This window comes from Osmerus eperlanus, chromosome 15 (genome assembly GCF_963692335.1).
Source record: "Osmerus eperlanus chromosome 15, fOsmEpe2.1, whole genome shotgun sequence".
Taxonomy (NCBI): domain Eukaryota; kingdom Metazoa; phylum Chordata; class Actinopteri; order Osmeriformes; family Osmeridae; genus Osmerus; species Osmerus eperlanus.
Window position 1 is genome coordinate 6,862,418 of NC_085032.1, and position 21,969 is coordinate 6,884,386.

Genomic DNA, 21,969 nt, shown 5'->3' on the forward strand with positions numbered 1-21,969 from the left:
ATTCTGACATTACTACGACTCCTGATTCTCTTATATGTTTCTGGTTCATCCCCTTCGATCAAACCGCACGGTAACCACTGGACTGGAGAACTGTCGCGTGAATAACAACTGCCACTGGGCGACTTGTGCCCGCGGTCCAGAGCGATGAGGCTCCGTTGGATCAGTTACGTGCTGCTGTCAGTGGCTGCTGCTTACTATATCTACCTCCCGTTACCGAGAGCGGTGGGCGACCCTTGGAAACTTATGCTGCTGGATGCGCTCTTTCGTGGCTTTATACATGTGGTAAGAAAATAACGGGCGTTGGTGACATAACTGTATCGTGATAAGAAGAGGTCATGGATCCATTATTGATCGTGCTTAGATCAGTGGAGCAGTAGTGACATCGTACTGCGTGTGGTCGTCTGCCATGGAGGTCTGCTCATTTGCCACCTTTACGCCTTATCTTTCTGTTTTCACCTGTGATGACCTGTGACTGTCGCATCAGAACAGTCACGCTCGCCCCGCTGCCATCAAAACGTAGGCTCCGCCGCGACACCTAGTTAAAGGCTGAGAAGCGCCGAGATGACTAGCTCTAGATTGGTCAGAGCTGCAGCTCAGAGTGTCAGACAGACAGGGCCACCTAACAGCTTCTGCGAAGCTTTCCCTGCCTGTCAATCACCCCTCAAACCTGCCACACCAGTCCACTCATTCCTCCAGTTACCAACACTCGCAGTATTTATTTTAAGTACACCTATGCTGTGTGAGTCAGCCATCCTTTCCCTGATCTTTACCCAAACGCAGTGTGGATCTCTCAGACCATGGACCTGCGCACTAGCCGTCCTGGTAACCTGCATCTGCCCTACAAACAGCAGTTGGGCGGCTCTTGGTCCTAGAGAGCTCCGGTTTCGAGTCCAAACGTCGGCACACGAGATCTAGATTATCGACAGCCTAGGGTTTGTGTGCAAGTAGATGTGGAATAAATTGGATTCCTATGTACTTATGTTATTCTTTAATCAATAGAACTAGCCATTGGATACTAGATTGTATATTCTCATGTGCGTTTACTGTTGACAAGAGTTGATAGTGTCTATTTGTCAGGCTGATGTCAAGGGTCAGGAGAAAGTACTGGGTAAACTTCCCTTGTGATAACTACGGGAGAGAGAGGATCTCTCTCTGCCCTGAGAGTGGTCATGAGCTGGCAGCTGTGAATCTTTTCTGTGGCTGTTGTAATACTATTACTGCCTGACTGGCACTATATCTGTATTGACATGCTTTTGCCCTACAAAAGATGGTCCTCATGACCGTCATGCCGCAGAGAGACTTTGCTAGTACCGCTGCCTCTGAACTGGTCGTTTTAGGTCGAGGTGGTTGTTAAACTCTGTCCAATCCGCAGACTGCTAATACTCCTAAATCCCAGAACCCTGTGTGTGTGTGTTTCCTGTAGTGTGACATGGCTGAGGCCCTCGGCGTGTGTCACAGCGTACACATGCTGAACACGCTGGTCTCAAGTGTGGAGGTCATCGAGCCTCGCTCCAGCCCCACCGTACACGTCACCGACTCCACCCTCGGGGGCGTGTCCACGCGGGTGTTCCAGCCAATCGGAGGGGAGACACTGAAGAGGGGCGTGGTTTACTTCCACGGCGGAGGCTGGGCTCTGGGGAGCGGACGTGAGTATTGAGCGTCTCTCGTCTTCCGGAACAACACTATAATGTGGGGTTTGCATTATTTAGGGGCCTCTTAAAGCCAAACTCTGTGCTGTGTGCGTGTGTGTGTGTGTGTGTGTGTGTAGGCATGCGATCCTACGATCTACTGTGCAGGAAGATGGCCGAGGATCTGGATGCCGTCGTCATGTCAGTGGAGTAAGTACGAGCAGCCGCCCAATCGGATTGTACAAAATCAACAATGTCATCGGAAAACGCACAAAGCCGCGCGATTCCTGGGAATTATGGTGTCAGGTGGCTGAGTGGTTAGGGAATGGGGCTATTAATCAGAAGGTTAACGGTTTGATTCCTGGCCGTGCAAAATGACGTTGTGTCCTAGGGCAAGGCACTTCACCCTACTTGCCTCGGGGGGGAATGTCCCTGTACTTACTGTAAGTCGCTCTGGATAAGAGCGTCTGCTAAATGACTAAATGTAAATGATTGGTTGTTGTTTCCGTAGTTACCGGCTGGCTCCAGAGGTGGTGTTCCCGGGTCAGTACCAGGATGCTCTGGCGGCATCGCGGGCCGTCCTGTCAGCAGCGGTGCTGCAGCGCTACAGTCTGGACCCACACAGGCTGTGCGTGTCTGGAGACAGTGCTGGGGGGAACCTGGCCGCCGCCGTAGCCCAGGAGGTACACACACACACACACCTACACTCTCACACACACCCACATGCTCGGACAGAAACACAAATTCACACAGGCACACAAACCCACACTGACTGACAAGCCGACGCACTCACAAATGTGCACCCCCTCACGGTCACACGCATACATACTCACACGCACACACACACTTACGACACACCCTCACTAGCAGCGGACGCCCCTCTCCACAGATCGGCTCAGATAAGAACGCGAGTGTGCAGTTCAAGGCTCAGGCGTTGATCTACCCCGTGCTCCAGTCCCTGGACTTCCACACGCCTTCCTATCAGCAGAACCACAACGTACCCATCCTCTACCGGCACCTCATGGCCCGCTTCTGGCTCCAGTACCTGGGGGCCGACCCCTCCCTGTCCCCCCTTCTCCTGGCCAACAACCACAGCTCTCTGGACCAGCCCAGCATCACTCCACACACCCGCTCCAAGCTCAACTGGACCTCCCTGCTTCCAGACGCACGCAGGAAGCACTACAGGCCGATCGTCAAGGTGACAGGGTCGCGGGAGGTGGTGGAGAAGGTTCCGGGGCTGGTGGATGTCCGGGCGGCGCCGCTGCTGTCGGAGCGAGGGATTCTGGGTAGGACGCCGCGAGCGTATGTGATGACGTGCGAGTTCGACGTGCTGAGAGACGACGGGCTGATGTACGCCAGGCGCCTGGAGGAGGCGGGCGTCACCGTGACGAGCGATCACTACGAGGATGGTTTCCACGGTTGCATGGTTTTTGCGTTCTGGCCGGTGCAGTCGACAGTTGGACAGAGAAGCTTGGAGAACTACATACACTGGCTGGACCAAAACCTCTAAAACCTGGAACCTCCAGAACCTGAAGGTACTTGACCCATAGAAATAGAAACAATGAAACCACTTCCTGTTCGACTAGAATTCTTTAGTTCAAGTCTGTGACGGGTGAGAATGTTCAGGATGCCTGAAAACCAAAGCCTCTGCAACACACTGTAAGAACTTAGAGAGTTCAGAGAGGTGATGCGTAGCCAGCTAGTGGAAACACCATGACTGAAAGTCAAACACAATAGACCAACTTCTCTTCTGACTGCCTAACTGTTTTTTGGACGTTTTAATTTTCCATTTGAAAAAAATGCAAGCATAGGCACTTTGAACTGTCTCTAGAATATTGTGAAGCTTTATCATTGCCTGGTGTACTGTACAGTAAGGCAGTTACATACTGGTACACATACACACACTGGTGCACACACACACACAAATTTAAGGATTATCCATAGCTTTGTGTACAAGGCAGTACAGTGTCAGCTGTTTGAAACAGTAGCTGTGGAATTACCGGGTTGTGCAATACTGTAATCTTAAAAAAAAAAAATGCAGATGTACGAAAAGAAACATACCTGTCATTCAAAAGTTAGGGGTATGATTCTCATACAATCAAAACTGTTCCAGGGTAGAATCACTGAAAAGGATTGCTGAGAGCAAAACATATTAATGCCAAGCTATCCAGGAGAGAGGTAGGGCTTCACCAGAACGAAATGTGATCACTTGTATCTTTCTGGACTCGACGGCATAGACTGTAAGTAAATGTCCTATGTGTTAGTTTGGCATTAGACCAGTGATGTCTAGAGTGTGGATCATGGCACAGCACTGAGAGTTCCCATTACTTGAAGTTAATCTGCTGAAAAGTGTCTAATGGGTCAAAAAAGTTTGAATCCTGGGTCTTATATTGCCCATTTTAATTGGTATTTTAATTGAGCATTGAAAATAGTGATTATATTTTTTTCATTGTTCCAGGGTCATTAATTGGTTATTATTAGATAAGAGATAGATAATCTATACTGGTGATTATGATGTTTTGTGGTGAGGGTTAACGGTTTTGTGAATGACCTATCACAGGTAGATCTAAACAGCTAATGTGTTTTTAAATCTCAGATCTCAACATCTTCCTCCAAAGACATAAGGAGTCCTAATTTAGGTTGAAGATTTAAAATGACTAAATGTGAACAGATGGGCTTTAAAAGTTGTATAATGTGTGTAAGACCACTTTTGGACAGAGGATGGCACTGTTCCTTCAAAAGCAAACTCTTCCAATATGAAGACACCTTGATTTCTGCTGCTCCTTGCTGATTAATTATTATGTGATACAGAGAATATTCAAATATCCATATAAATGTATGTATGCGAAATATATTTATATCTTATTTAATGTGACATTACTTTATTTATGTGGTCTTTTATTATAGCATTTTGATGTATGTTATTTCATTGTGAGTTTTCTTGAGTAAACACATTTTTATAGGTTTGGTTATCCAAATATAGATGAATCTGGTTCATGATGAATGATGTTGTTCTTGTCCAGATCCAGGTTTCTTTTATGTCAGTGTTTGGCAGGGAGTGAACTATTTTTTTTCTGTTCTGCAGTATTTCCTATTTTCTATTAGTGGTTGAAAACCAGTTCTTTCTCTTGCTCGCTATCTGTCAAGGAATGTCAAGGTTAATGACACAGAGAAGAATATGGGCAATAACATGTCTCTCACATTTGTATGTGCGTGCCCGAGCAATGCTGAAAACAAGTCAGTGCTCATTTCAAAAAGTGAGCAGGGACATTCTTCCTTCAACTCCTCATGGGGTTCGACACACCGGGTTCACTATGACGGCCTGTTCAGGTGACGGTCCCAGCGCTGGAACACAGGGGATCTTATTCGGTTAGCGTTTAGCTTCTATCAAACGACGATCAATTATCAAACATCAAAAGCGACATACCACAGCATGCGGGGCTCATGTACAGTAGAGGAAAGGTAGGCTGTGCGCACTCGTGCGTGTTTGGTTCTGACCCCGTGGAACGGGGACTCCTTCGGGAGTTTCTCGTAAACACTTGGGGCCTGAGCGATTATTTCAAAAGAAAACACGACCTGAACGAAAAACAAAACGGTGAGAACGTGAAAGGGAAGCCTGGAGTCGCTGGTCGGGGAATGTGAGAGGAGAATGTTATCGTGGCAATAACTTAGACTAAAGGTCACATTGTTCCCTTCTTCCTGACAGACAGAAAGAGGGAGGGACAGATCGAGAGAGAAAGAATCGGAGGATAGACAGGAAAAGAGAAGTTTTGTTCTGTAAGGGAGTAAAACACTGGTCTTTTATCAACAGACATCGTTGTGTGTGAACACAGACATATTCCAGACACTGACTCACTTAGACTGTCACACACACATACACACACACACACACACACTCGGCTTGTGACAAATGTTCACCACATATATTTTGGAGTTGTATTTCCCAGGGGTCTCTATATGGAGTTTGGGACAGTTCAGTTGACTGAACTTAAGATTCCTGGAACAAAATGAGCTGCTGAGTCAGCAAACACCATAACACTCAACACACACACACACTTCCTGTCTCACACACACACATGAATGTATATATATGTATATTCGTTGGTGGATCACAAAAAGCTGAGAATGTGTATCTCTGTTGGAGCTTTTCCTGGCATCAGCAAAAACAAAGAGTTTCTGCCAAAAAAGGAACTCTGGAAAATCCCAAGTTTCCTGCTTGGCCATTGGTTGCCTCTTAGCTTTGCAGCGTATCCATTGGTCCCTTTCACCCCCCCCCCCCCACACACACACACACACACACCCACACCCTTCACCTCTCTCAAGAGATGTACGCATGCCATATTTAATGCTCATCCTTTGTCGTTGGTTGAATTGTTTATGAGTATTTATGTGTGTGTGTCTGTATGTGTTTACATGTGCATGTGTGTACGTGTGTGTGTGTGCTTGGATGTGTGCCTGTATGCGTGTGTGTTTGTGTGAGTGTAGTTGGGTACTAGTGCTGTAGTAAAACTGGGCAGGCGTTCTGAGGAGGTTATGTCAACACAGCCTACACAGAACCAAGGAGACTGAGCAGGGGTGTGTGGGGGAGAAATAGAGAAAGACAAGGAAGGGGAATGAAAAAAGCAACCATTTGGAAAGGGAGTGAAGGAGTCCGATTTGTGGGGGAGGAGAACAGTTCCCATCACAACTGAACAGGTTGTGTGTGTGTGTGTGTGTCAACTTTATCTTATAGTGACAGCAAGGGTAATGATGATGACTCCATCATGCTGTCACAAAGTCAACCTGGAGAAGACATTGTCCCCTGATCTCACTCTCTCTCTCTCACACACACACACACACACACACACACACGTCACACACAAACACACACACATCCTAGGCCATCAACTAACTGAAGTTAAGTTGAAACCATTTTAATAATAGGCCTACTTCCCTCACACACACATACCCACACACACACCCACACACCCCGCATAGAATGCTGGACTGAAACCTAATAAGCGCGAGAGTCCCTAGGGCCCACGCGCGCAGAGAGCCCAGATTGAGGCCAGATGTTTCAGATACAGAATAGACTATAGAACTAGTATCCCTTTCAAACCGCTGTAGAACAGCCATTTGGTTGAAGAGAACAATATGATAAGAAACCTTTACGTATTTACATGCAAAGAAACCGTGACTCTAACCTTTGACAGGCATTGTGAGCTGCAGCGACATTTACAGCGTATCAGTGTTGTTTCAGGGCAAAACGAAACACAGTTCCTTCAAATGAGAGAAAGGTTCTTGTTCCCTAAGGTGGCCCCGCCTTCTCCTCCCTCTCCGTTCTGGCTCGTGAGCGGACTGCGCTCCAGGGGGGGACACAAGTCAGAACTCTCCTCCTCTATTGTTCTGGATCTGGAGCGGAACGGGACGCGCGGCAGTCTGTCGGTATGACGGGCTCGAGCGGCGTTCCGTGCCTTGGGATTCTGCTTCTCGTTGCTGTCCTGCTGCAGACAGTGGCCGTCACCGTCACCGTGCTATACTTCACCAATGTTCTTAATTCGGTAAGGACTCAAATAGGTTGTTTGGAGTACTCAATGTACTGCGCAGTGCCAGCGCGCGTAAAGAGAAAGTCGTAGCTATTGCTTGCAACGCATGACTGCTGGAAATATTCTTGCAAATAAATACATACGTGTTATTGTATGCACTGTGGGACTTAGTTTGCAGAAAGAAATCTGCAAGTTAAACTCATAGTTGCTAGTCGTGTATTGCTTCGTTGAGCGAACAAGGAAGAAATCTAACTTTTATTGTGTTGTATATTACCGTCACTAACTTGGCTGCATGATCTGCCTGTAGGCAATATTTGTCTTGATTTCTTGCAAGCGTATGGACTTTAGTAACCGGAATACCTGCTATAAAGCTTGAGCAACAACTGGCTCTTCACTCCCCTCTGGCTAGGCATGATTGCGAGTCTATCAATCATTTGCTTTCGTTCCCAACGATAAGATAGAAACCCGAAACTGACCACAAAAGTGAAACAGATGGTCGATAAGGAAATATGACCGATTTTGATTAATTGTAAGACAAAATAAGGAAGCAAACAAAAAAGGAATTATGTAATGAAATGTATCTATAATAAACAGAAAATAAAAAAATATATACACAAAGTAGAAAAGACAAAAAGTACGTTCTGTTTGCTGTACAGATGAAGGAGACGTTCGCCAGGGGCAGCGTCTCGTGCCTCACACGCGCCAATCTGCGGGGTGCCTACCTGCGCGCGGCCGACGAGGGCCGCGGGGACCCGTGTTGGCAAGTCACGCAGCAGCTGCACAGCCTCATTGAAAAGGTAAAAACGGACGCACGCGCACGCGCACAAACACAAAACACACACAGGTACATTCTCAAATGGGTTGTGAGTTCTGCCTTTAAGGGATCTTAGGAAAGTAAAATGGACTATGAACCACTGTCCCAGAAGTCTAACCTAAGGCTTAGTTCAGGAACTGAATTTGAATCAATGTTTTGGAGCCACTTCCTACTAAGATTTGGGTCCAGATAGACACACAATGGGCTCCTTCATAGCTTTCTCAGAGATGGGATCCGGTGTATGTGGTTTAATCAGCACAGGAATGCACTCACCTGGCTAGTAGGTCAGAAATACACACATACACACACACACACATAACCACAAACCGCATTGCTGCACTCTTTAGTTCAAATGAAAAGTTTGTGTTTTAAGTGTTGGCAATAAATCAAACTTATACTCTCCCCTCAGTCCTTGTCCCAGAGATACCAGTTGGAGATCTCCACAGCGGTCAAAGGTGGGTGAAGTTGCTCTACAGAGAAACCCACACTGTCCGCCACTGGGATGCACAGAGAGTGCTGAATAGTGCTGAATGGAGTGCATGTTGGTCACCAATAATTGGTGTTTTTCTCTGGCAGATGAGGTGTCACGGGTGTTGCCCTCACTTGTAATGGAAGACATCGCTTCACCCCGCCCCAAAGTGGCCGCCCACGTCACAGGAAGCTACGTGTCCACAGTGGAGATGGAGGAGGGAGGTGAGTTTTCATCCTGCTTTGTTGGACTAAGCTTCCCTGCTCTGTGGTATGCATTCAGCTATTGTTTTAGAGAGGTTTACCACACCTGTGTGTGTTGTGTGTGAATCAAACCCAGCTCAAGGTGTGTGTGTGTGTGTGTGTGTGCATAGCTGCAGTTTCTGCCATCCGTCGCATCCAGGGGCAGAAGATTACGTGGTGGGAGGGGCAAAAGGGCCTCGCCTTCCTGCGAGACATCCGATTGGTTGACGGGGAGCTGGTGGTGCCACGCCCGGGCCTGTACTATGTCTATGCCCAGACCTACTTCAGACACACCCATTCCCAGGAGGAGGAGGGGGAGGAGGGGGAGGAGGACAGAGGGAGGCCCATGCTCCAATACGTGTACAAGAAGGTGAGAGTGCCCTGGATTGCCCCGTGTTCTCATCCACACACCAATGGGGTTGTATCCTATCTTATCCTCCTTCCCCTCCTCCCTTCGTTCCAGACATTGTTCCATTCCAGACAGTTGTTCACTCCCGTCTATGCTAAATCTATGTTTAGAATGATCTAAAGTCAAACTTGGCCCACCCCTCATCCTCCTGCTGGTCTCCCCCCTCCATCACACTTCACCTTCATCCTACCCTCCTCCTCTTCGAACCACCTCCCCTTTCTCCTCCTCCACCTTCCTCCTCTTCGACCCCCCCCCCCAGGTCACCTCCTACCCGGTCCCCATCCTGCTGATGAAGACGAGTCGTACCCCCTGTTGGTCCCGGGCCTCCCAGTTCTCCCTCCACTCCGCCCACCAGGGGGGGCTCTTCCCCCTCGCCGCGGGCGACCGCCTCTTCGTCACCGTGAGCAACGCCTCCGCCGTCGACATGGACGAGAGAAGCAGCTTCTTCGGGGCCTTCCTACTCAGCTAGGGGAGGGTCGAAGGTCGAAGACGGGAGCCAGAGTGGAGGGGGGGGTCGGGCTTGGGGCATGACACTGCAGCACTGTGAGACTGTCACATGAGATGTAGTTGTCGGTGCCTGTCTCTGTTCTGTGTGGACTAGAGAGGGAGAGTAGCTCTAGCCAAACTGATACATCTAACGGCAAGCCAAATAAAAACATCCTTGTCTGTTCAGCTCTCAAACCAAAGGAGGAGACAAAAGGATCGGTTGAAACATCTGGGTTTTTCTTAAGAGGATTGTTGCGGATTGCCTGCTTCCAGCATTCTCCATCGCCAAACACGAATGACTTTTCCTTATACAGGAACTCGCCCTGTCCTGGGACATGGGATACCTGTAAATACGGGTACTGTGTGGTTTCTGATGTTCCAACTTGTACAGCAAAATGCTTGGTTTTCTTTCCACGATTGTAGCCCGTCACAGCCAACGATGACATAACCCAACGAGAAGAGCGCTGCAAGTGATTTACCTTGGCACCTCCCACGGCTCACTGCTTTTATTGTCAACTGTCGGTTTATCGACGCTGTGTGTAGACTCGTGTATCGGCTGGCTCCTCAGTTTAGGGGCGAGGGAGTCAGCTTGTTCTGCTCAACTCAGCAACGACACTGCCAATTGTTGATTCATAACTTGTGTAGATCCAGACAGTGTGTGTGTGTGTGTCTGGGAGGGTGGGGGGGGGGGAGGGGGTTAGGGAGCATGGTGTTCTCATCAAACTATCCTCACTCCTTCTCAAGGTTTATATAGACCCATACCAAACATTGTAGCCATAAAACCATGAGGATGTTTTTAAAACGAGGGGAAGGAGATGTTTATGAGCCTTTGAAGAGTACCCAGTAAAGTACAATTGAATGTGAATGTAAATATAAAATGGACCAAGTCTGTAAATATGTATGAAATAAAGACGTTGTGAACGACCCTCCAGATGATCCTGGATGCTCATTCGCTCTGGAAGCCCGTTAAGCAGGGGGAAGGTGCCATGGCCTCCCCCTGCTGGTGACTGTGGGACAAAAGCATTTCAAGTGTGCAGACTTCAGCTCCGTCCTACAGTGACACTGGTAAGCAGACTTTGGACAGCGAACCAACCATCAACATCAAGTTGACATCTGCTGGGCTGATACCAGGTGACTGTAGGCCTGAGTGTTACTGCCCCCTTGTGGATAGACCAAGCAGTGCATAAACAGGAAGCAGATAAGACTTTGACGGGACACATGGCAGACCGCAGGGAGGGATGAAGACTAGGGTGGCTGAGGTAGGAGAGTCACATGACACAAAACAACAGTATAGGTTTGATTTTCTTTTTTGTGGAAATATGTTACAGTTATATTACAGGTTTTTTAAATGCCCAGAGGGAAAACAAAAACAGTTTGAGACAGCAGAAACTAGCAGTAACAGGACAGCAACATAATTTAGACAGAAATCGTCCAGACTGGATCTTGATAGGCTAAGAGCTGGAGTGGGCAGGATCCTGGCAATCCGTTGACACCCAATGCTACCTATGTTAGGCGACATCCAATAAATACTGCAAATTTTGTTAATGTAACTTAAAAAATATATCATAAAATGTCCTCTTAAATGGAATTTTGGTAAGTCTGTGTACAAAAAAAAAAAAAAAAAACATAAATTACAGCCAGTCACTAATGAGGTCTCGGGCTCCATTCTTGCCCAACAAGCTTTGCCCCCAAAACCTTCCGTCTTGCACATCCAAGGAGCAGAGAGCACAGACACGGCCCAGTCGACTCCCTGACTCAGCAAATCATCATGCTCTAGTACACATCACTGATAGTAGAAAACAAAACTCCTGCTAAGCCCCAGAAATGAAATCTCTGAACATACAGTAACGTTAGGACCTCCCTCTCCCCCCACTCTCCTGTCCACACTGCATCAGTACGTAAGACTGAAAGAATGTTTCAGTTTCAGGGCGATCGAGGGGTTCTCGTCCGAGGGGGATCTCATCCGAACGCTCCCTCCTTCCCGCCCTTCGCTGTAGCTGCCTTATTCTAGCTCCGCCCCCCTCCAGGTCCCTCTGCACCACCCCATTGGTTAGTCACTGTCCGAGGGGGGGGGGGGGGGGGGGGATGGTGCAACAACGAGCAGTCGGGACTTCAACAGTCAAATCTCATGTCCAGCGAGTCGTCGAAGCCCCTGTCGTCGGGCCCCGCTCCCGTCAGGAAGGCCGCCGTAACCGGGGCCCCGGTTGCCGTGGTGACGTTGATGAGAGCGTTGCCCGGGGAGCTGGTCGCCGGGTTCCGCAGGGCGGCGGCGGCGATGCTGGTGAGGTTGATGCCGAGCGTGAGGCGTGTCTGCTCCAGGGCCTTCTCCGGCACGGCGAACGCCTCCAGCTTCTTCTCTCCGTTGGCCATGTAGGAGTTCTGGCAGCCCCGGCAGATGCAGTCCAGACACGCCTGGGGGGGGTCACATGAGTAGAGGATGAGGACCGCTACAGGACTTCAGCAATACTGCTACAAACCATAATGCTACCAGCAATACAGCAACGAGGCATTGGCAATACTGTTACGAGCAATAAAGCAACATGATATTAGCCACACTGGGCTAATGTCCTGTTGCAGTACAGCTTGTAGCAGAACAGTTTGTAGCAGTAATGCTAATGTCCTGCAGGGGTGTTGCTTGTTGCAGTGTTGCTTGTAGAAGGGGGGTTTAGGGGTTCAGGACCAGGACACAGCCAGAGGGGTTCTTACCTTGCGGTTGGAGTAGCAGGGACAACGCTGCCCCCTGCAGGTCAACACAGATGGGTTCTGGGTGGCCCTTCCACACTTGCAGCCTTTCTTCTCCACAGGCTTCTTGTAGAGGGGCTTGGAGGGGCTGGGGGGGTGAGAGTGGGGGTGAGAGTGGGGGTGTGTGGGGAGGCGGTCGCGGGGTTGAGCACGGGGTTTGGGGGCCCCCTGCCTGGCCTTGGTGTAGGCCTTTTTGGGCCCTCCGTGGTTCTTCAGGCCTTTGCTGGGCACCAGCACAGTCTTGCCTACTTTTGGAGGCCCTCCGTTGGGCACAGGGGCCAGGTGAGGGGGGGCGATGGCGGAGGGATGCTTGGGCTCTCGTTTGTTGGCGGCGGCGCTGGCGGTGGGGGGGTTGGGGTGGTGTGGGGGGTTGGTGGCGCCCAGGGAAGGGCCTTGCAGGATGCTGGCGATGGGGAGGGGCAGGACCTTCTCACTGTCACTCTCGGAGCGGGAGCGCTTGCGGTGGCAACGAGGGGGGAGGCGGGGGACGGCAGGGGAGGGCTGGGGGTGAGGAGGGGGGAGGCGAGGCTTGGGTTCCGACGGGAGGGAGGAGGTCAGGCGGGAGGCCTCGGGGATGGAGGGGTAGTAAGGCCCATTGAGGCCGGACAGAGGCCTGGACAGAGGGCAGTCTGACTGGGGGGACGGCTCGGGGTCAGGCTCCAGGGTCCTTAGAACCTCCTCCACGCTCAACAACAGCGGCCCTCCTCCGTGTTTGAGCTCATCCCCAAATGTGCTGAGGTCGCACAGCCCCGCCTCCCCGGCGACGCAGACCGGCAACTCCTCCCCGAAACCCTCATGCTTCAAAACCCCTACCCCCGTCGCTATGGTGACGGATGACAGCGTGTCCGAACTGGCCAGGCCGTTGCAGCCGTGCAGACCGTTCACGGCCCCCTCCTCCTGCCTCCTTTCGGCGGCAGGAGCTTCGTCCCGCTGGAGGTCGGACGTGGAAGGTGCCGGCGACTGATTTGCCGAATCCGAAGTGTCCTCCCCTTCCTGCTCGTTCTCCACCAATGAGAGGCCCTCGTTGAGGATGGCCTGGAGGTCGGGCGAATCGCTGGCCGCGCTGGCTATGTGTGAGGCGAGCGGAGACTGGGCGATGTAGAGACACAGCTTCTTGTAGCAGTGGACCAGCAGGGACAGCTGTCTGTTCTCCTCAAAGCAAGAGTAGTCCTTGCACCAGCTACAAGAGGGCTTAAGCAGCATCCTCCGGCCCTTACAGCCCAGACAAACATAGTGCTGACAAGTCGAGTTGGTGGGAGCTATGGGGTCCTGCAGAAGATTACCTGATGGGACACACAGATAAATAATGAATTGGTTTAATCAATATTTATATGTTAAAACAAGATTTTTTTTTTTTTTTTTTTACAATGGGCACACCAATGCAACAAAATAACTTGACTAAACCATGCCATCTACATCACATCATGCATTCCTTTGGTTCGTTAAATATATCGGTGAGAGAAAACAAAAACGTGCCAGGCAGGATCACAACTGCGCTTTGATGGGATTCCTTGACAACGGCGGTTGGCAGGGCCAGCAGCTGAAGGCGCAGAGTGCAGGTGGGGGGGAGGACCATTATGAACCACAACAAATAAGCCTTAGACACTAGCTCCTCCCCTTCACACACACCCACAGAAATAGCATGATTGTCATGCAGGGTAAAACACACTCAAAACACAGACTCTAGAAACCAATTCTCGTTCAAGGCCGTTACATAAAAGCACGGTCAATTAACTGCATTCTCTGGTACGAAAAATATATATAAAAAATGAAGGCAACTGAATTCACCTTAGTAAATATTGCGTGACTGGAGTCGAGAAATTCTATATCTAACGCAATCCCTTTCATGCTCGTGAATAATTTCTAAAGGAGGGCTATCTTTACGTGTAGGCAAACCTTTTCATGTTCCCAAAACAGACTGGACCCTTGGCGAGCACACCAACTGATGCATTTAAAAGACTGTATATCTCAGCACACTCCTATTTGCACTACGTGGAGACAAATATCCCAGTGTAACAAAAATCTCAGAATAAACACGAGAATGATAGATATCACCCATAAATAGCATATATCTTCTTCACACACTAGCATCGACAACAAATCAATGTTCATATATTTGTTCGAGTGTAGAATAAAGGCTTGCAACGTTATACATGTATTAGGTTGCGTGCTAATGCTAACATAACATTTCTTCTTCAAAAGGGGGTGTGTCATGGTAAAACCAGCTGAAGCTAGCTAATGTCAGCCAGCTAGACATTGAGAGCTGGCAGATGCCTACACATCCACAAGCCACCTGGATCCGTAATTACTCACCACACACGAGGCAGGAAAGAGACTGGCGAAAGAACGGGAGCAGCTTGTAGAGCTCCGCGAGGGCCCGGGGGTCGCGAGGGTCGCACTGCAGCACCGAACGACACGCGGACACGTAGAGAGAGGTCGCATTCACCGGGTTCATCTCAGCAGCCTCGCGCCAGTCGTCCAATCCGGGAGATAAAAATGAAAATCGAGACAAGCACAACCCGGTTCTACGGACGACTGTATTTCAAAGTCGTCGTTTAATAAAGGTTCTTACTACTCCCGTAGTGTCCGTAGTATTGTCCAGGGAAGGGGAGAGCGTTCCTGCCTTGCAGGGACCATGGATGTACGACTCAAAGGATGGTTGCTGGCTTCTGTGGATCCAGATTGTGTAATAATATATATGATATGGGATCAAACTTTTTACCACTTGCTTAGTAGCTAGCCAGCTACAAACCGCACATGCTATGCACAAGCATTAAGTCTGTGTTCGGCGTAATTATAATTAAACGTATAGCTAGCTAAGGTCTTCATTACCAATCCATTTCAGCGTTTCCCCCTCTTCCACGGAACGAAGTAGGCCCAAATTAGCATCATGGCATGACAACAAAAACTGTCAATCTACTTAAGTGCATTAGAATAGGGAAAAATAAAGAATTTATAGAATTACATTTCCAAAAGTCAAGTTACTTATTTCCCATGTAAATCACACCTGCCAGTCTTGGCGTGGAGTTATGATTCAACAATACATTGGTGGCGCTCTTTCCTCAGCCGCCGAGCTAGCTACCAACACTAGCTTTCTAATTACCTATGCTAGATCGTAGCTAGCTACTTACATTGAAACTGGCTTCGTTAATGCTTGTTTGTTTAGACTGGTATTAATGTCTTTACTAAAATGTCCATAAAATATTTAGCTGATTCAAATCTGTCCGCCTTACATCTCACATTATTCAATCCCCACGCATTCGGGGCACGTAGGCATTGGAACAGATAAGCACGCTCAAATTGTGTTATTGTCCGTAGTGATTCATGGCGGCTCCGCTGGAGAAAAAAAAAAACAAAACAGGCCGATTTGGCTCCAAAAAGCTTTTCAAGTTAAGTCCATTGTGCGAGAGCTTCGGGTTGCGATAACTGGTCGCCTGGTGAAGCCAATGAACGGTTGAACAAAGTCAAAAGACAGAATCAAATCTGTTAGTCAGAGTAGTAAAATAAGAGCCCCTCAGAGCAGCGGAGTATATTTGCTACACCGGCTGCGCGAGATGCACCAAGACACCAGGAACACAAATAGGCCTCTTTTCCTCCTTTTGGTAGTAGCTAGTCTCTCGTTTTTACAGGTCCTTCAGTTGGGTTCTTTTATAGCAAAACATTTTGCGTAGTGAAAAATAAAGTCCTCTGTCACCATAAAAAAATATTCCGTTCGTCACTGAATGATCGAAATTATACTGAAATATTTCTTGTTTGTGTAGCCTGCTATCGCTAGCTGTGAGGTATCCCCTCCCTTTTCCCTCTCCGCAGTCAGACCACCAGGGGGCGCTATGATTAATCTCTCGCGAGAACTAGGGACGGTTCCCTCGGTTACACGTTTTTTCCTCTATCGAGGAATGTTTCACAACATTAAATCCAAATGTATGTGAAGTATGCTACTTTAGAAGATATGGACTTGGAAGATTCACCCATTTATGATTTTATAATGACAGTAATATTACCTGCGTTATTGATCAAAGTCTGTTAGTCCGACGCGGAGTACAGAAGACTGACGCAGGACTTCGTGGACTGGTGTCGACCAAACCACCGGTCACCGGTCTGCCTCCCCACCGGTGAACATCCAGGGAATGGACATTGAGAGAGTGGAGTCCTACAAGTACCTGGGTGTTCACCTGAACCACAGACTGAACTGGACTCACCACACTGACACTTTACAGGAAAGGTCAGAGCAGGCTCTACCTCCTGAGGAGACTGAGGTCCTTTGGAGTGCAGGGGGCACCCCTAAGGACTTTCTATGATTCAGTGGTGGCATCAGCCATCCTGTATGGTGTGGTCTGCTGGAGCAGCAGCATCACTGAGAAGGAAAGGAAGAAGCTGGACACGGTCATCAAGAAGTCCAGCTCAGTCCTGGGCTGTCCTCTGGACTCAGTGCAGGAGGTGGGCGACAGATGGGTCCTGGCAAAACTGACATCCATGCTGGATCACGAGTCGCACCCCCTGCAGGACTCACTGTCCGCTCTGGAGAGCAGCTTCAGCGATAGGCTGATTCATCCTCGATGTGTGAAGGAGAGGTTCCGCAGATCCTTCCTTCCTGCTGCCGTCAGATTGTTCAACGATCACTGCTGACACTGCTGCTGAACCATGTCCATACCCACTTCTATGTGCAATATTTATATATTACGTGCAATAATATTACGTGCAATATTTTTTCCTACGTGCAATAACTTGGCTGTATGTCACTCATTACTTATTCATAACGGAAGCCACCACACTTAACTCACATTTAACTCTCACTTACTTTATATATTATCATATTATTTTACAATTTTATACCCTTAGATCCATATCTTCATATTTTATATGACTCCCTGTGTCTTGTATCTCGTATATTTTATATTTTGTATTTTCTATATTTAATTGTACTCTGAGTGCTGTTCTGTACCCTGCTGCTGTTGCAAACTGCAATTTCCCCACTGTGGGACAAATAAAGGATTATCTTATCTTATATGAAGTTAGTTACCTGACCCCTATAACTTATAAGTAAAATGTTATAATAAAAGAATGTGTTATGAAAATACTAGACCATGTATTTTGACCTTTCATACTAGTATTATTATGATTAGGTGAACAAGTAATCAATAAGTCAAGAAGGAATAAAGGGAGTTTATTTGAGTTCCCATCAAATGTCATTATCAACATTATCAAACTTGTTTTTGTGTGTGTGTGTGTGTGTGTGTGTGTGTGTGTGTGTGTGTGTGTGTGTGTGTGTGTGTGTGTGTGTGTGTGTGTGAGAGAGAGAGAGAGAGAGAAATTGTTCAAATACATTTTTTGTCATATGCCACTAACAGCTGAAAGCACATCAGAATAAACAAGAATTCACACTGTAAAATAGAGCAAGGTTAACAACAATTTACAGTCTTGTTTGTAAAATGTTTTATTGTACAATAAAACAAGTGCAATTACCACATTAAGAATATAATGTAACTACAACACATTTCCTGTGGCTGAATAGTGAGGTTTTTAGTCAGTGGTAGAGCCTATGACCTGCACCTCTCCGTCACCAACTGTCTTCAGAGGAGGGGATCCCTCACCGAATTCTTCCTCCCAAGGTTTCTTACATTTTCTCTCAATGAGTTTTACTGAGTTTTCCTTGTCTTCCTTGAGGGTTTAGGTTGGTTGAGGGGCAGTTCTATGGACATATGTGAAGCCCTCTGTGACATCGCTTGTAAAACAGGCTGTACAAATTTGATTTGAAGTTGATTGCAGGTTCAAATACCCCTAGTGCCGTACGTTACTTTACATAAGATATCAGTGTCTGCTGAGTTATTGTTACTCAAGTGGAGGCTAGTGTATGAGTGGATAAGTCTAGAAATATACATTAAAATCTTTCCATTAATGGTCGAAAATAGCTCAGTAATGCTGACAGTGTGTGTGTGACACCCATGTGTTGTAGGACTCATGAAGACTGCCGTCTCTTTTTGTATGTCCGTGTCTGACTCATTCCTGCTTAGTGTTTTTAGGTGGGTGTAGAGGAGTGTCCGGTTGTAGATATTTTTGTAATTCCATCTCCTATAAATATCTTTGTGGTCAGCCAGTCAGTTAGTTGAGACTGTTATCAATTCTCACATCAGATCCCTCCACCATGCCTAGCAACCCAATATAATAATACACACAGTTCATTCACAAGTCATTCATGACTACCATGTGACTACCAATGTTTTTATTCAGGTATGTCATCGTTCCTTTTCCTTCTGGAATATACTCTCAACAGAGGGTTCCCAAAAGATCCCCAACGAGCATATGTGTGTATGTGTCCATCTCGCATGACTAACAAAGTATGCTTCGTTCTTCTTCTGATGCAGGATGATTAACAATGTTTCCACTGCTGTGAACTGGCGTTTTGGTGACCAAGTGTGAAGTGACTTCCTCTCCCTGAGGCCCTATAAGAGACCGCCCCTCATCCCTCAATACATCAGAAAACCTAAAGCGACTGCAACAGTCAACACCGAGCATCACCACCTTTAAGTGTCGGTCTAGTTAAGAGCGTCCAGCAAATCTTTGGAAAGAGGAAGTCTGTTTCGGACTCAGAGTAGTAGATCAAACGGTGAAGATGCATGTGTCTATCTTTGTGCGCCACATGCTTAGTTTTTTTACTCTGTCCATGGTGATCCTGTCTTTCACAGGTGAGTGTGTGTGGACTGTCTATTTGTCAGTTCACATATATAAGCTGTCAATGGGCTTGTATTCTGTGTATTGAGTGTGCATTGAAAAAATATGTAACAATACTATGGTTGCATTCCAAAGCAGTCAGCTGCTTCATTCATGTTTGATGTTCATTGCTGCTGTTGTTCTATTTAAAGGTGTTTACCTCAGTTTTTCTTTCTTTTAAATGATTATTAAATGATTATTATTCTGTAATTGTGCTCTGAGTTACCTGACACTAACACCTAACACCTGAATTTCCTTTAGGATTAATACAATTAATTTAAGTTAATTGATTTTTTTTTTAAATTAATAAAAACTTTTTTTTTTAATTAATTAAAAAAAGAATATATATTTACAACTAGATCTTCCTTACTATGTATGGTATGTATATATGTATGTACTATGGTGCATGTTTATAATGTGTATTCTGTTGTTTTGTGTTTCAGACCAAGGTCACTGTTATGGGTTTGATGTTAGCTATTGCCAAGGGTATCACAAGGGAGAAGTAACCGGAAAGGTCATTGCCTGCTATGAACAAAAGATGGGAAGGACAGGCAGGATTGATGCAATTCGGTAAGAACACACAAACACACATGCACACACACGATCATACACGCTCACACACAAACACACAAAACATTTATCTTGCTCTCTCTCTCTATCTCTGACTTTTCAGACTGGAGTTAGAAGAAGGCATTACTAAATGCATCCGTCCCAGAGCACACTGGCTCCAAAAGAAGCTGGAGAAAGTAAGTCTTAAATACCTTCTTTAAAATACTCAAAACCTAACTCTGCCTATATGATTCACAACCCCCGCGCCCTCATGCACACATAAGAACAAATAAAAGAATATTGTCCCTTATTTTTTAAACGCTTCCTAACCTTTCACACTCTCTTGTATTCTCTGTCTCTGTCTCTGTCTCTGTCTCTGTCTCTGTCTCTGTCTCTGTCTCTGTCTCTGTCTCTCTCTCTCTCTCTCTCTCTCTCTCTCTCTCTCTCTCTCTCTCTCTCTCTCTCTCTCTCTCTCTCTCTCTCTCTCTCTCTCTCTCTCTCTCTCTCTCTCTCTCTCTCTCCCTGCTCGTCTCTGGCTCCCCTTACAGGACAATATAAAGTGTGTTCCACTACTGCGTGCTCGTTACAGGAATCTCTTCTAGTCTTTACAAAGGAAAGGACAAGCGACCTGCACAGAACACTTTTATTTATCTGTTTATCTTTAAGTTGGGCATTATGTTCATTGTTATACCAATTGTTTAAGCAGTATTAAGCTGGTGATCAAACAAAACAGCTGCAAACAAAAATAATTTAATTTAATTTATAATATTAATTTATTGACATATTTTAAGGACTGCCTGTCATTGTCATTTTTATTACATACTATTATTTATTATTTATTGGTTTATGTTTGTTGTATTACTGTAATAAATGAAATATTTGTTAAGATACATTTTGGTGGCGTTTTGTAAATCAGTGAGCAACATTTTTTTGTACAAAAATGAATTTGTACCACAGAAGACGTATTAGATTGTGCTCAATTGCTGAGAAAGTATGAAGTCAATGAAGTGAACAGCTAACCCTGTAAGACCCCTGGTTGTAAAATTACAACGTCACTTTTAGCTCTCTAATTGATAATCTATTTTTTTTGAAAGACCACATTTATCCAATGCAAGACAATAGGACCCATTGGCTATGTAAATGTGGTCTTTCAAAAAAAGAAATATTTGCAAATGTGTTTTTTGGAGAGCTAAAAGTGATTTTGTAATTTTAAACCACATTTTACAGGGCTAAGTACAAGTTCAAGACAAAATCAACGTATTCATTATAGATCTATAAGGTGCAGGTGTCTGATACACTCAAGTTGAGCATCTCAGAAGACTGGACCATGAATACAGGAAATCAAGGGAGTTACGTAAATAGTATCACAAAATGGGAGGATACGAGACGATTAGCATAGCCTTCGCAAGCACAGAAAAGGACACTGCATGCTAGACAGCTTTTGTTTAGGTCTTTAGATAAGGCTCCTAGAAATGTCCTTGACATTCCTTCTATTTTCCTCATTCAAAGTTGCATAGCATTATACACTTTGGTAATATTGTGACCTCTGACCTAAACTAGTGTCACAGGCATTTCCTAGTCGCACCTTACAAAGAACTAACTTATGGCTATGCAGGCATAACAAAATTGCATAATGACAGTTTATCAATGATGCAAGAAACATAATTAATAGATAGGCATATTTCTCTCCTGGACATGACCAAGGGTTATGTGCTCATGAGCTTACGTAATATAGCAGGGTCTATACCCAATTATCCAATATTGTTTATTATATTCAGAGCATTTTCAAACAATATAAAAGTAATAAAGTAATAATTATTTAATTATTGTTAACTGATCAGTGGTTTAAGGACAGACCTCTTCACCACCAATGAAAACATATTTCTTCTACCGAGTGACTCCAACTTCTTTGTGAGTGACAATAGAGATGTAAAAAGATCCCCACTGGAAAACAAAAATATCTGTCTATCAAAAGAAAATGTGTGTGTGCGCACATGTATGTATGTGTGTGCGAGCATGTTTGTATGTGCGTGAATGTCTGTGTGTGCATGCCTGGTCCACTGATGGACTGTGCCACAGAGGCTCTGTGTGTGCATGCCTAGTTCCATTCCTGCTTAGTGTTTTAGGTGGGTGTAGAGGAGTGTCCAGTTGTAGCTATTATTGTAATTCCATCTCCTATACATATCTTTGTGGTCAGCCAGAAATAATCAGTCAGTCAGTTGAGACTGTTATTCATTCTCACATCAGATCCCTCCACCCTGCCTAGCAACCCAGTAAAACAATCCACACAAACAGGGTCATTCATGACTGACCATGTGCATCAAATTGGATCAAACTGCTGATTTCTCATGGATTGTAACCTAACAGGACATCCTAATTGCGTATTTTTGAATGTCA

General features: G+C 46.4%; 4 protein-coding genes and 1 long non-coding RNA gene across 9 annotated transcripts in view; 3 read left to right on the plus strand and 2 right to left on the minus strand.

Moving 5' to 3' along the window:
• pld1b (phospholipase D1b) overlaps positions 1–21,969 on the minus strand; it is a 45,969-nt gene that overhangs the window by 18,024 nt on the left and 5,976 nt on the right. The gene's annotated exons all lie outside the window — the stretch shown is intronic.
• Positions 46–4,628, plus strand: LOC134034655 (neutral cholesterol ester hydrolase 1-like). Of its 2 annotated transcripts, XR_009932255.1 has the most exons (6): positions 46–282; positions 1,424–1,646; positions 1,769–1,838; positions 2,140–2,311; positions 2,518–3,223; positions 3,304–4,628. XR_009932255.1 is itself a non-coding variant. In XM_062479155.1 (5 exons), the coding sequence occupies exons 1-5, from the start codon at positions 145–147 to the stop codon at positions 3,136–3,138; spliced, it is 1,224 nt and encodes a 407-aa protein (XP_062335139.1). In that variant the 5' UTR covers positions 46–144; the 3' UTR covers positions 3,139–4,628. The 2 variants fall into 2 exon arrangements, 1 of the variants encoding a protein (XP_062335139.1); XM_062479155.1 differs by having other exon boundaries at positions 2,518–4,628.
• On the plus strand, positions 6,897–10,499 carry tnfsf10 (TNF superfamily member 10). Of its 2 annotated transcripts, none has more exons than XM_062479213.1 (6): positions 6,897–7,168; positions 7,810–7,950; positions 8,377–8,422; positions 8,544–8,660; positions 8,816–9,048; positions 9,347–10,499. In XM_062479213.1, the coding sequence occupies exons 1-6, from the start codon at positions 7,055–7,057 to the stop codon at positions 9,554–9,556; spliced, it is 861 nt and encodes a 286-aa protein (XP_062335197.1). In that variant the 5' UTR covers positions 6,897–7,054; the 3' UTR covers positions 9,557–10,499. The 2 variants fall into 2 exon arrangements, with proteins under 2 accessions (XP_062335197.1, XP_062335196.1); XM_062479212.1 differs by having other exon boundaries at positions 6,912–7,168; positions 8,810–9,048.
• Positions 10,865–16,122, minus strand: msl2b (MSL complex subunit 2b). Of its 3 annotated transcripts, XM_062479211.1 has the most exons (5): positions 15,549–16,122; positions 14,888–14,984; positions 14,629–14,779; positions 12,280–13,598; positions 10,865–11,985 (listed from the first exon to the last, which is right to left on the minus strand). In XM_062479211.1, the coding sequence occupies exons 3-5, from the start codon at positions 14,768–14,770 to the stop codon at positions 11,686–11,688; spliced, it is 1,761 nt and encodes a 586-aa protein (XP_062335195.1). In that variant the 5' UTR covers positions 14,771–14,779; positions 14,888–14,984; positions 15,549–16,122; the 3' UTR covers positions 10,865–11,685. The 3 variants fall into 3 exon arrangements, with proteins under 3 accessions (XP_062335195.1, XP_062335192.1, XP_062335194.1); XM_062479208.1 differs by having other exon boundaries at positions 14,629–14,984; positions 15,447–16,122; XM_062479210.1 differs by having other exon boundaries at positions 14,888–16,122.
• Positions 19,709–20,461, plus strand: LOC134034712 (uncharacterized). The gene is made up of 2 exons (XR_009932262.1): positions 19,709–19,769; positions 20,121–20,461. It is a non-coding gene; the product is annotated as an uncharacterized LOC134034712 (long non-coding RNA).

Excerpts from the sequence above, each read along its gene's own strand:
- LOC134034655 (XM_062479155.1), top strand. The coding sequence starts at position 145 with ATGAGGCTCCGTTGGATCAGTTACGTGCTGCTGTCAGTGGCTGCTGCT. Across the intron at positions 283-1,423 it reads TTCGTGGCTTTATACATGTG|TGTGACATGGCTGAGGCCCT; the intron begins GTAAGAAAATAA and ends TGTTTCCTGTAG. Across the intron at positions 1,647-1,768 it reads CTGGGCTCTGGGGAGCGGAC|GCATGCGATCCTACGATCTA; the intron begins GTGAGTATTGAG and ends GTGTGTGTGTAG.
- tnfsf10 (XM_062479212.1), top strand. The coding sequence starts at position 7,055 with ATGACGGGCTCGAGCGGCGTTCCGTGCCTTGGGATTCTGCTTCTCGTT. Across the intron at positions 7,951-8,376 it reads TGCACAGCCTCATTGAAAAG|TCCTTGTCCCAGAGATACCA; the intron begins GTAAAAACGGAC and ends CTCTCCCCTCAG. Across the intron at positions 8,423-8,543 it reads GATCTCCACAGCGGTCAAAG|ATGAGGTGTCACGGGTGTTG; the intron begins GTGGGTGAAGTT and ends TTTCTCTGGCAG.
- msl2b (XM_062479211.1), bottom strand. The coding sequence starts at position 14,770 with ATGAACCCGGTGAATGCGACCTCTCTCTACGTGTCCGCGTGTCGTTCG. Across the intron at positions 13,599-14,628 it reads TCTTTCCTGCCTCGTGTGTG|GTAATCTTCTGCAGGACCCC; the intron begins GTGAGTAATTAC and ends GTGTCCCATCAG. Across the intron at positions 11,986-12,279 it reads CCTGCTACTCCAACCGCAAG|GCGTGTCTGGACTGCATCTG; the intron begins GTAAGAACCCCT and ends GACCCCCCCCAG.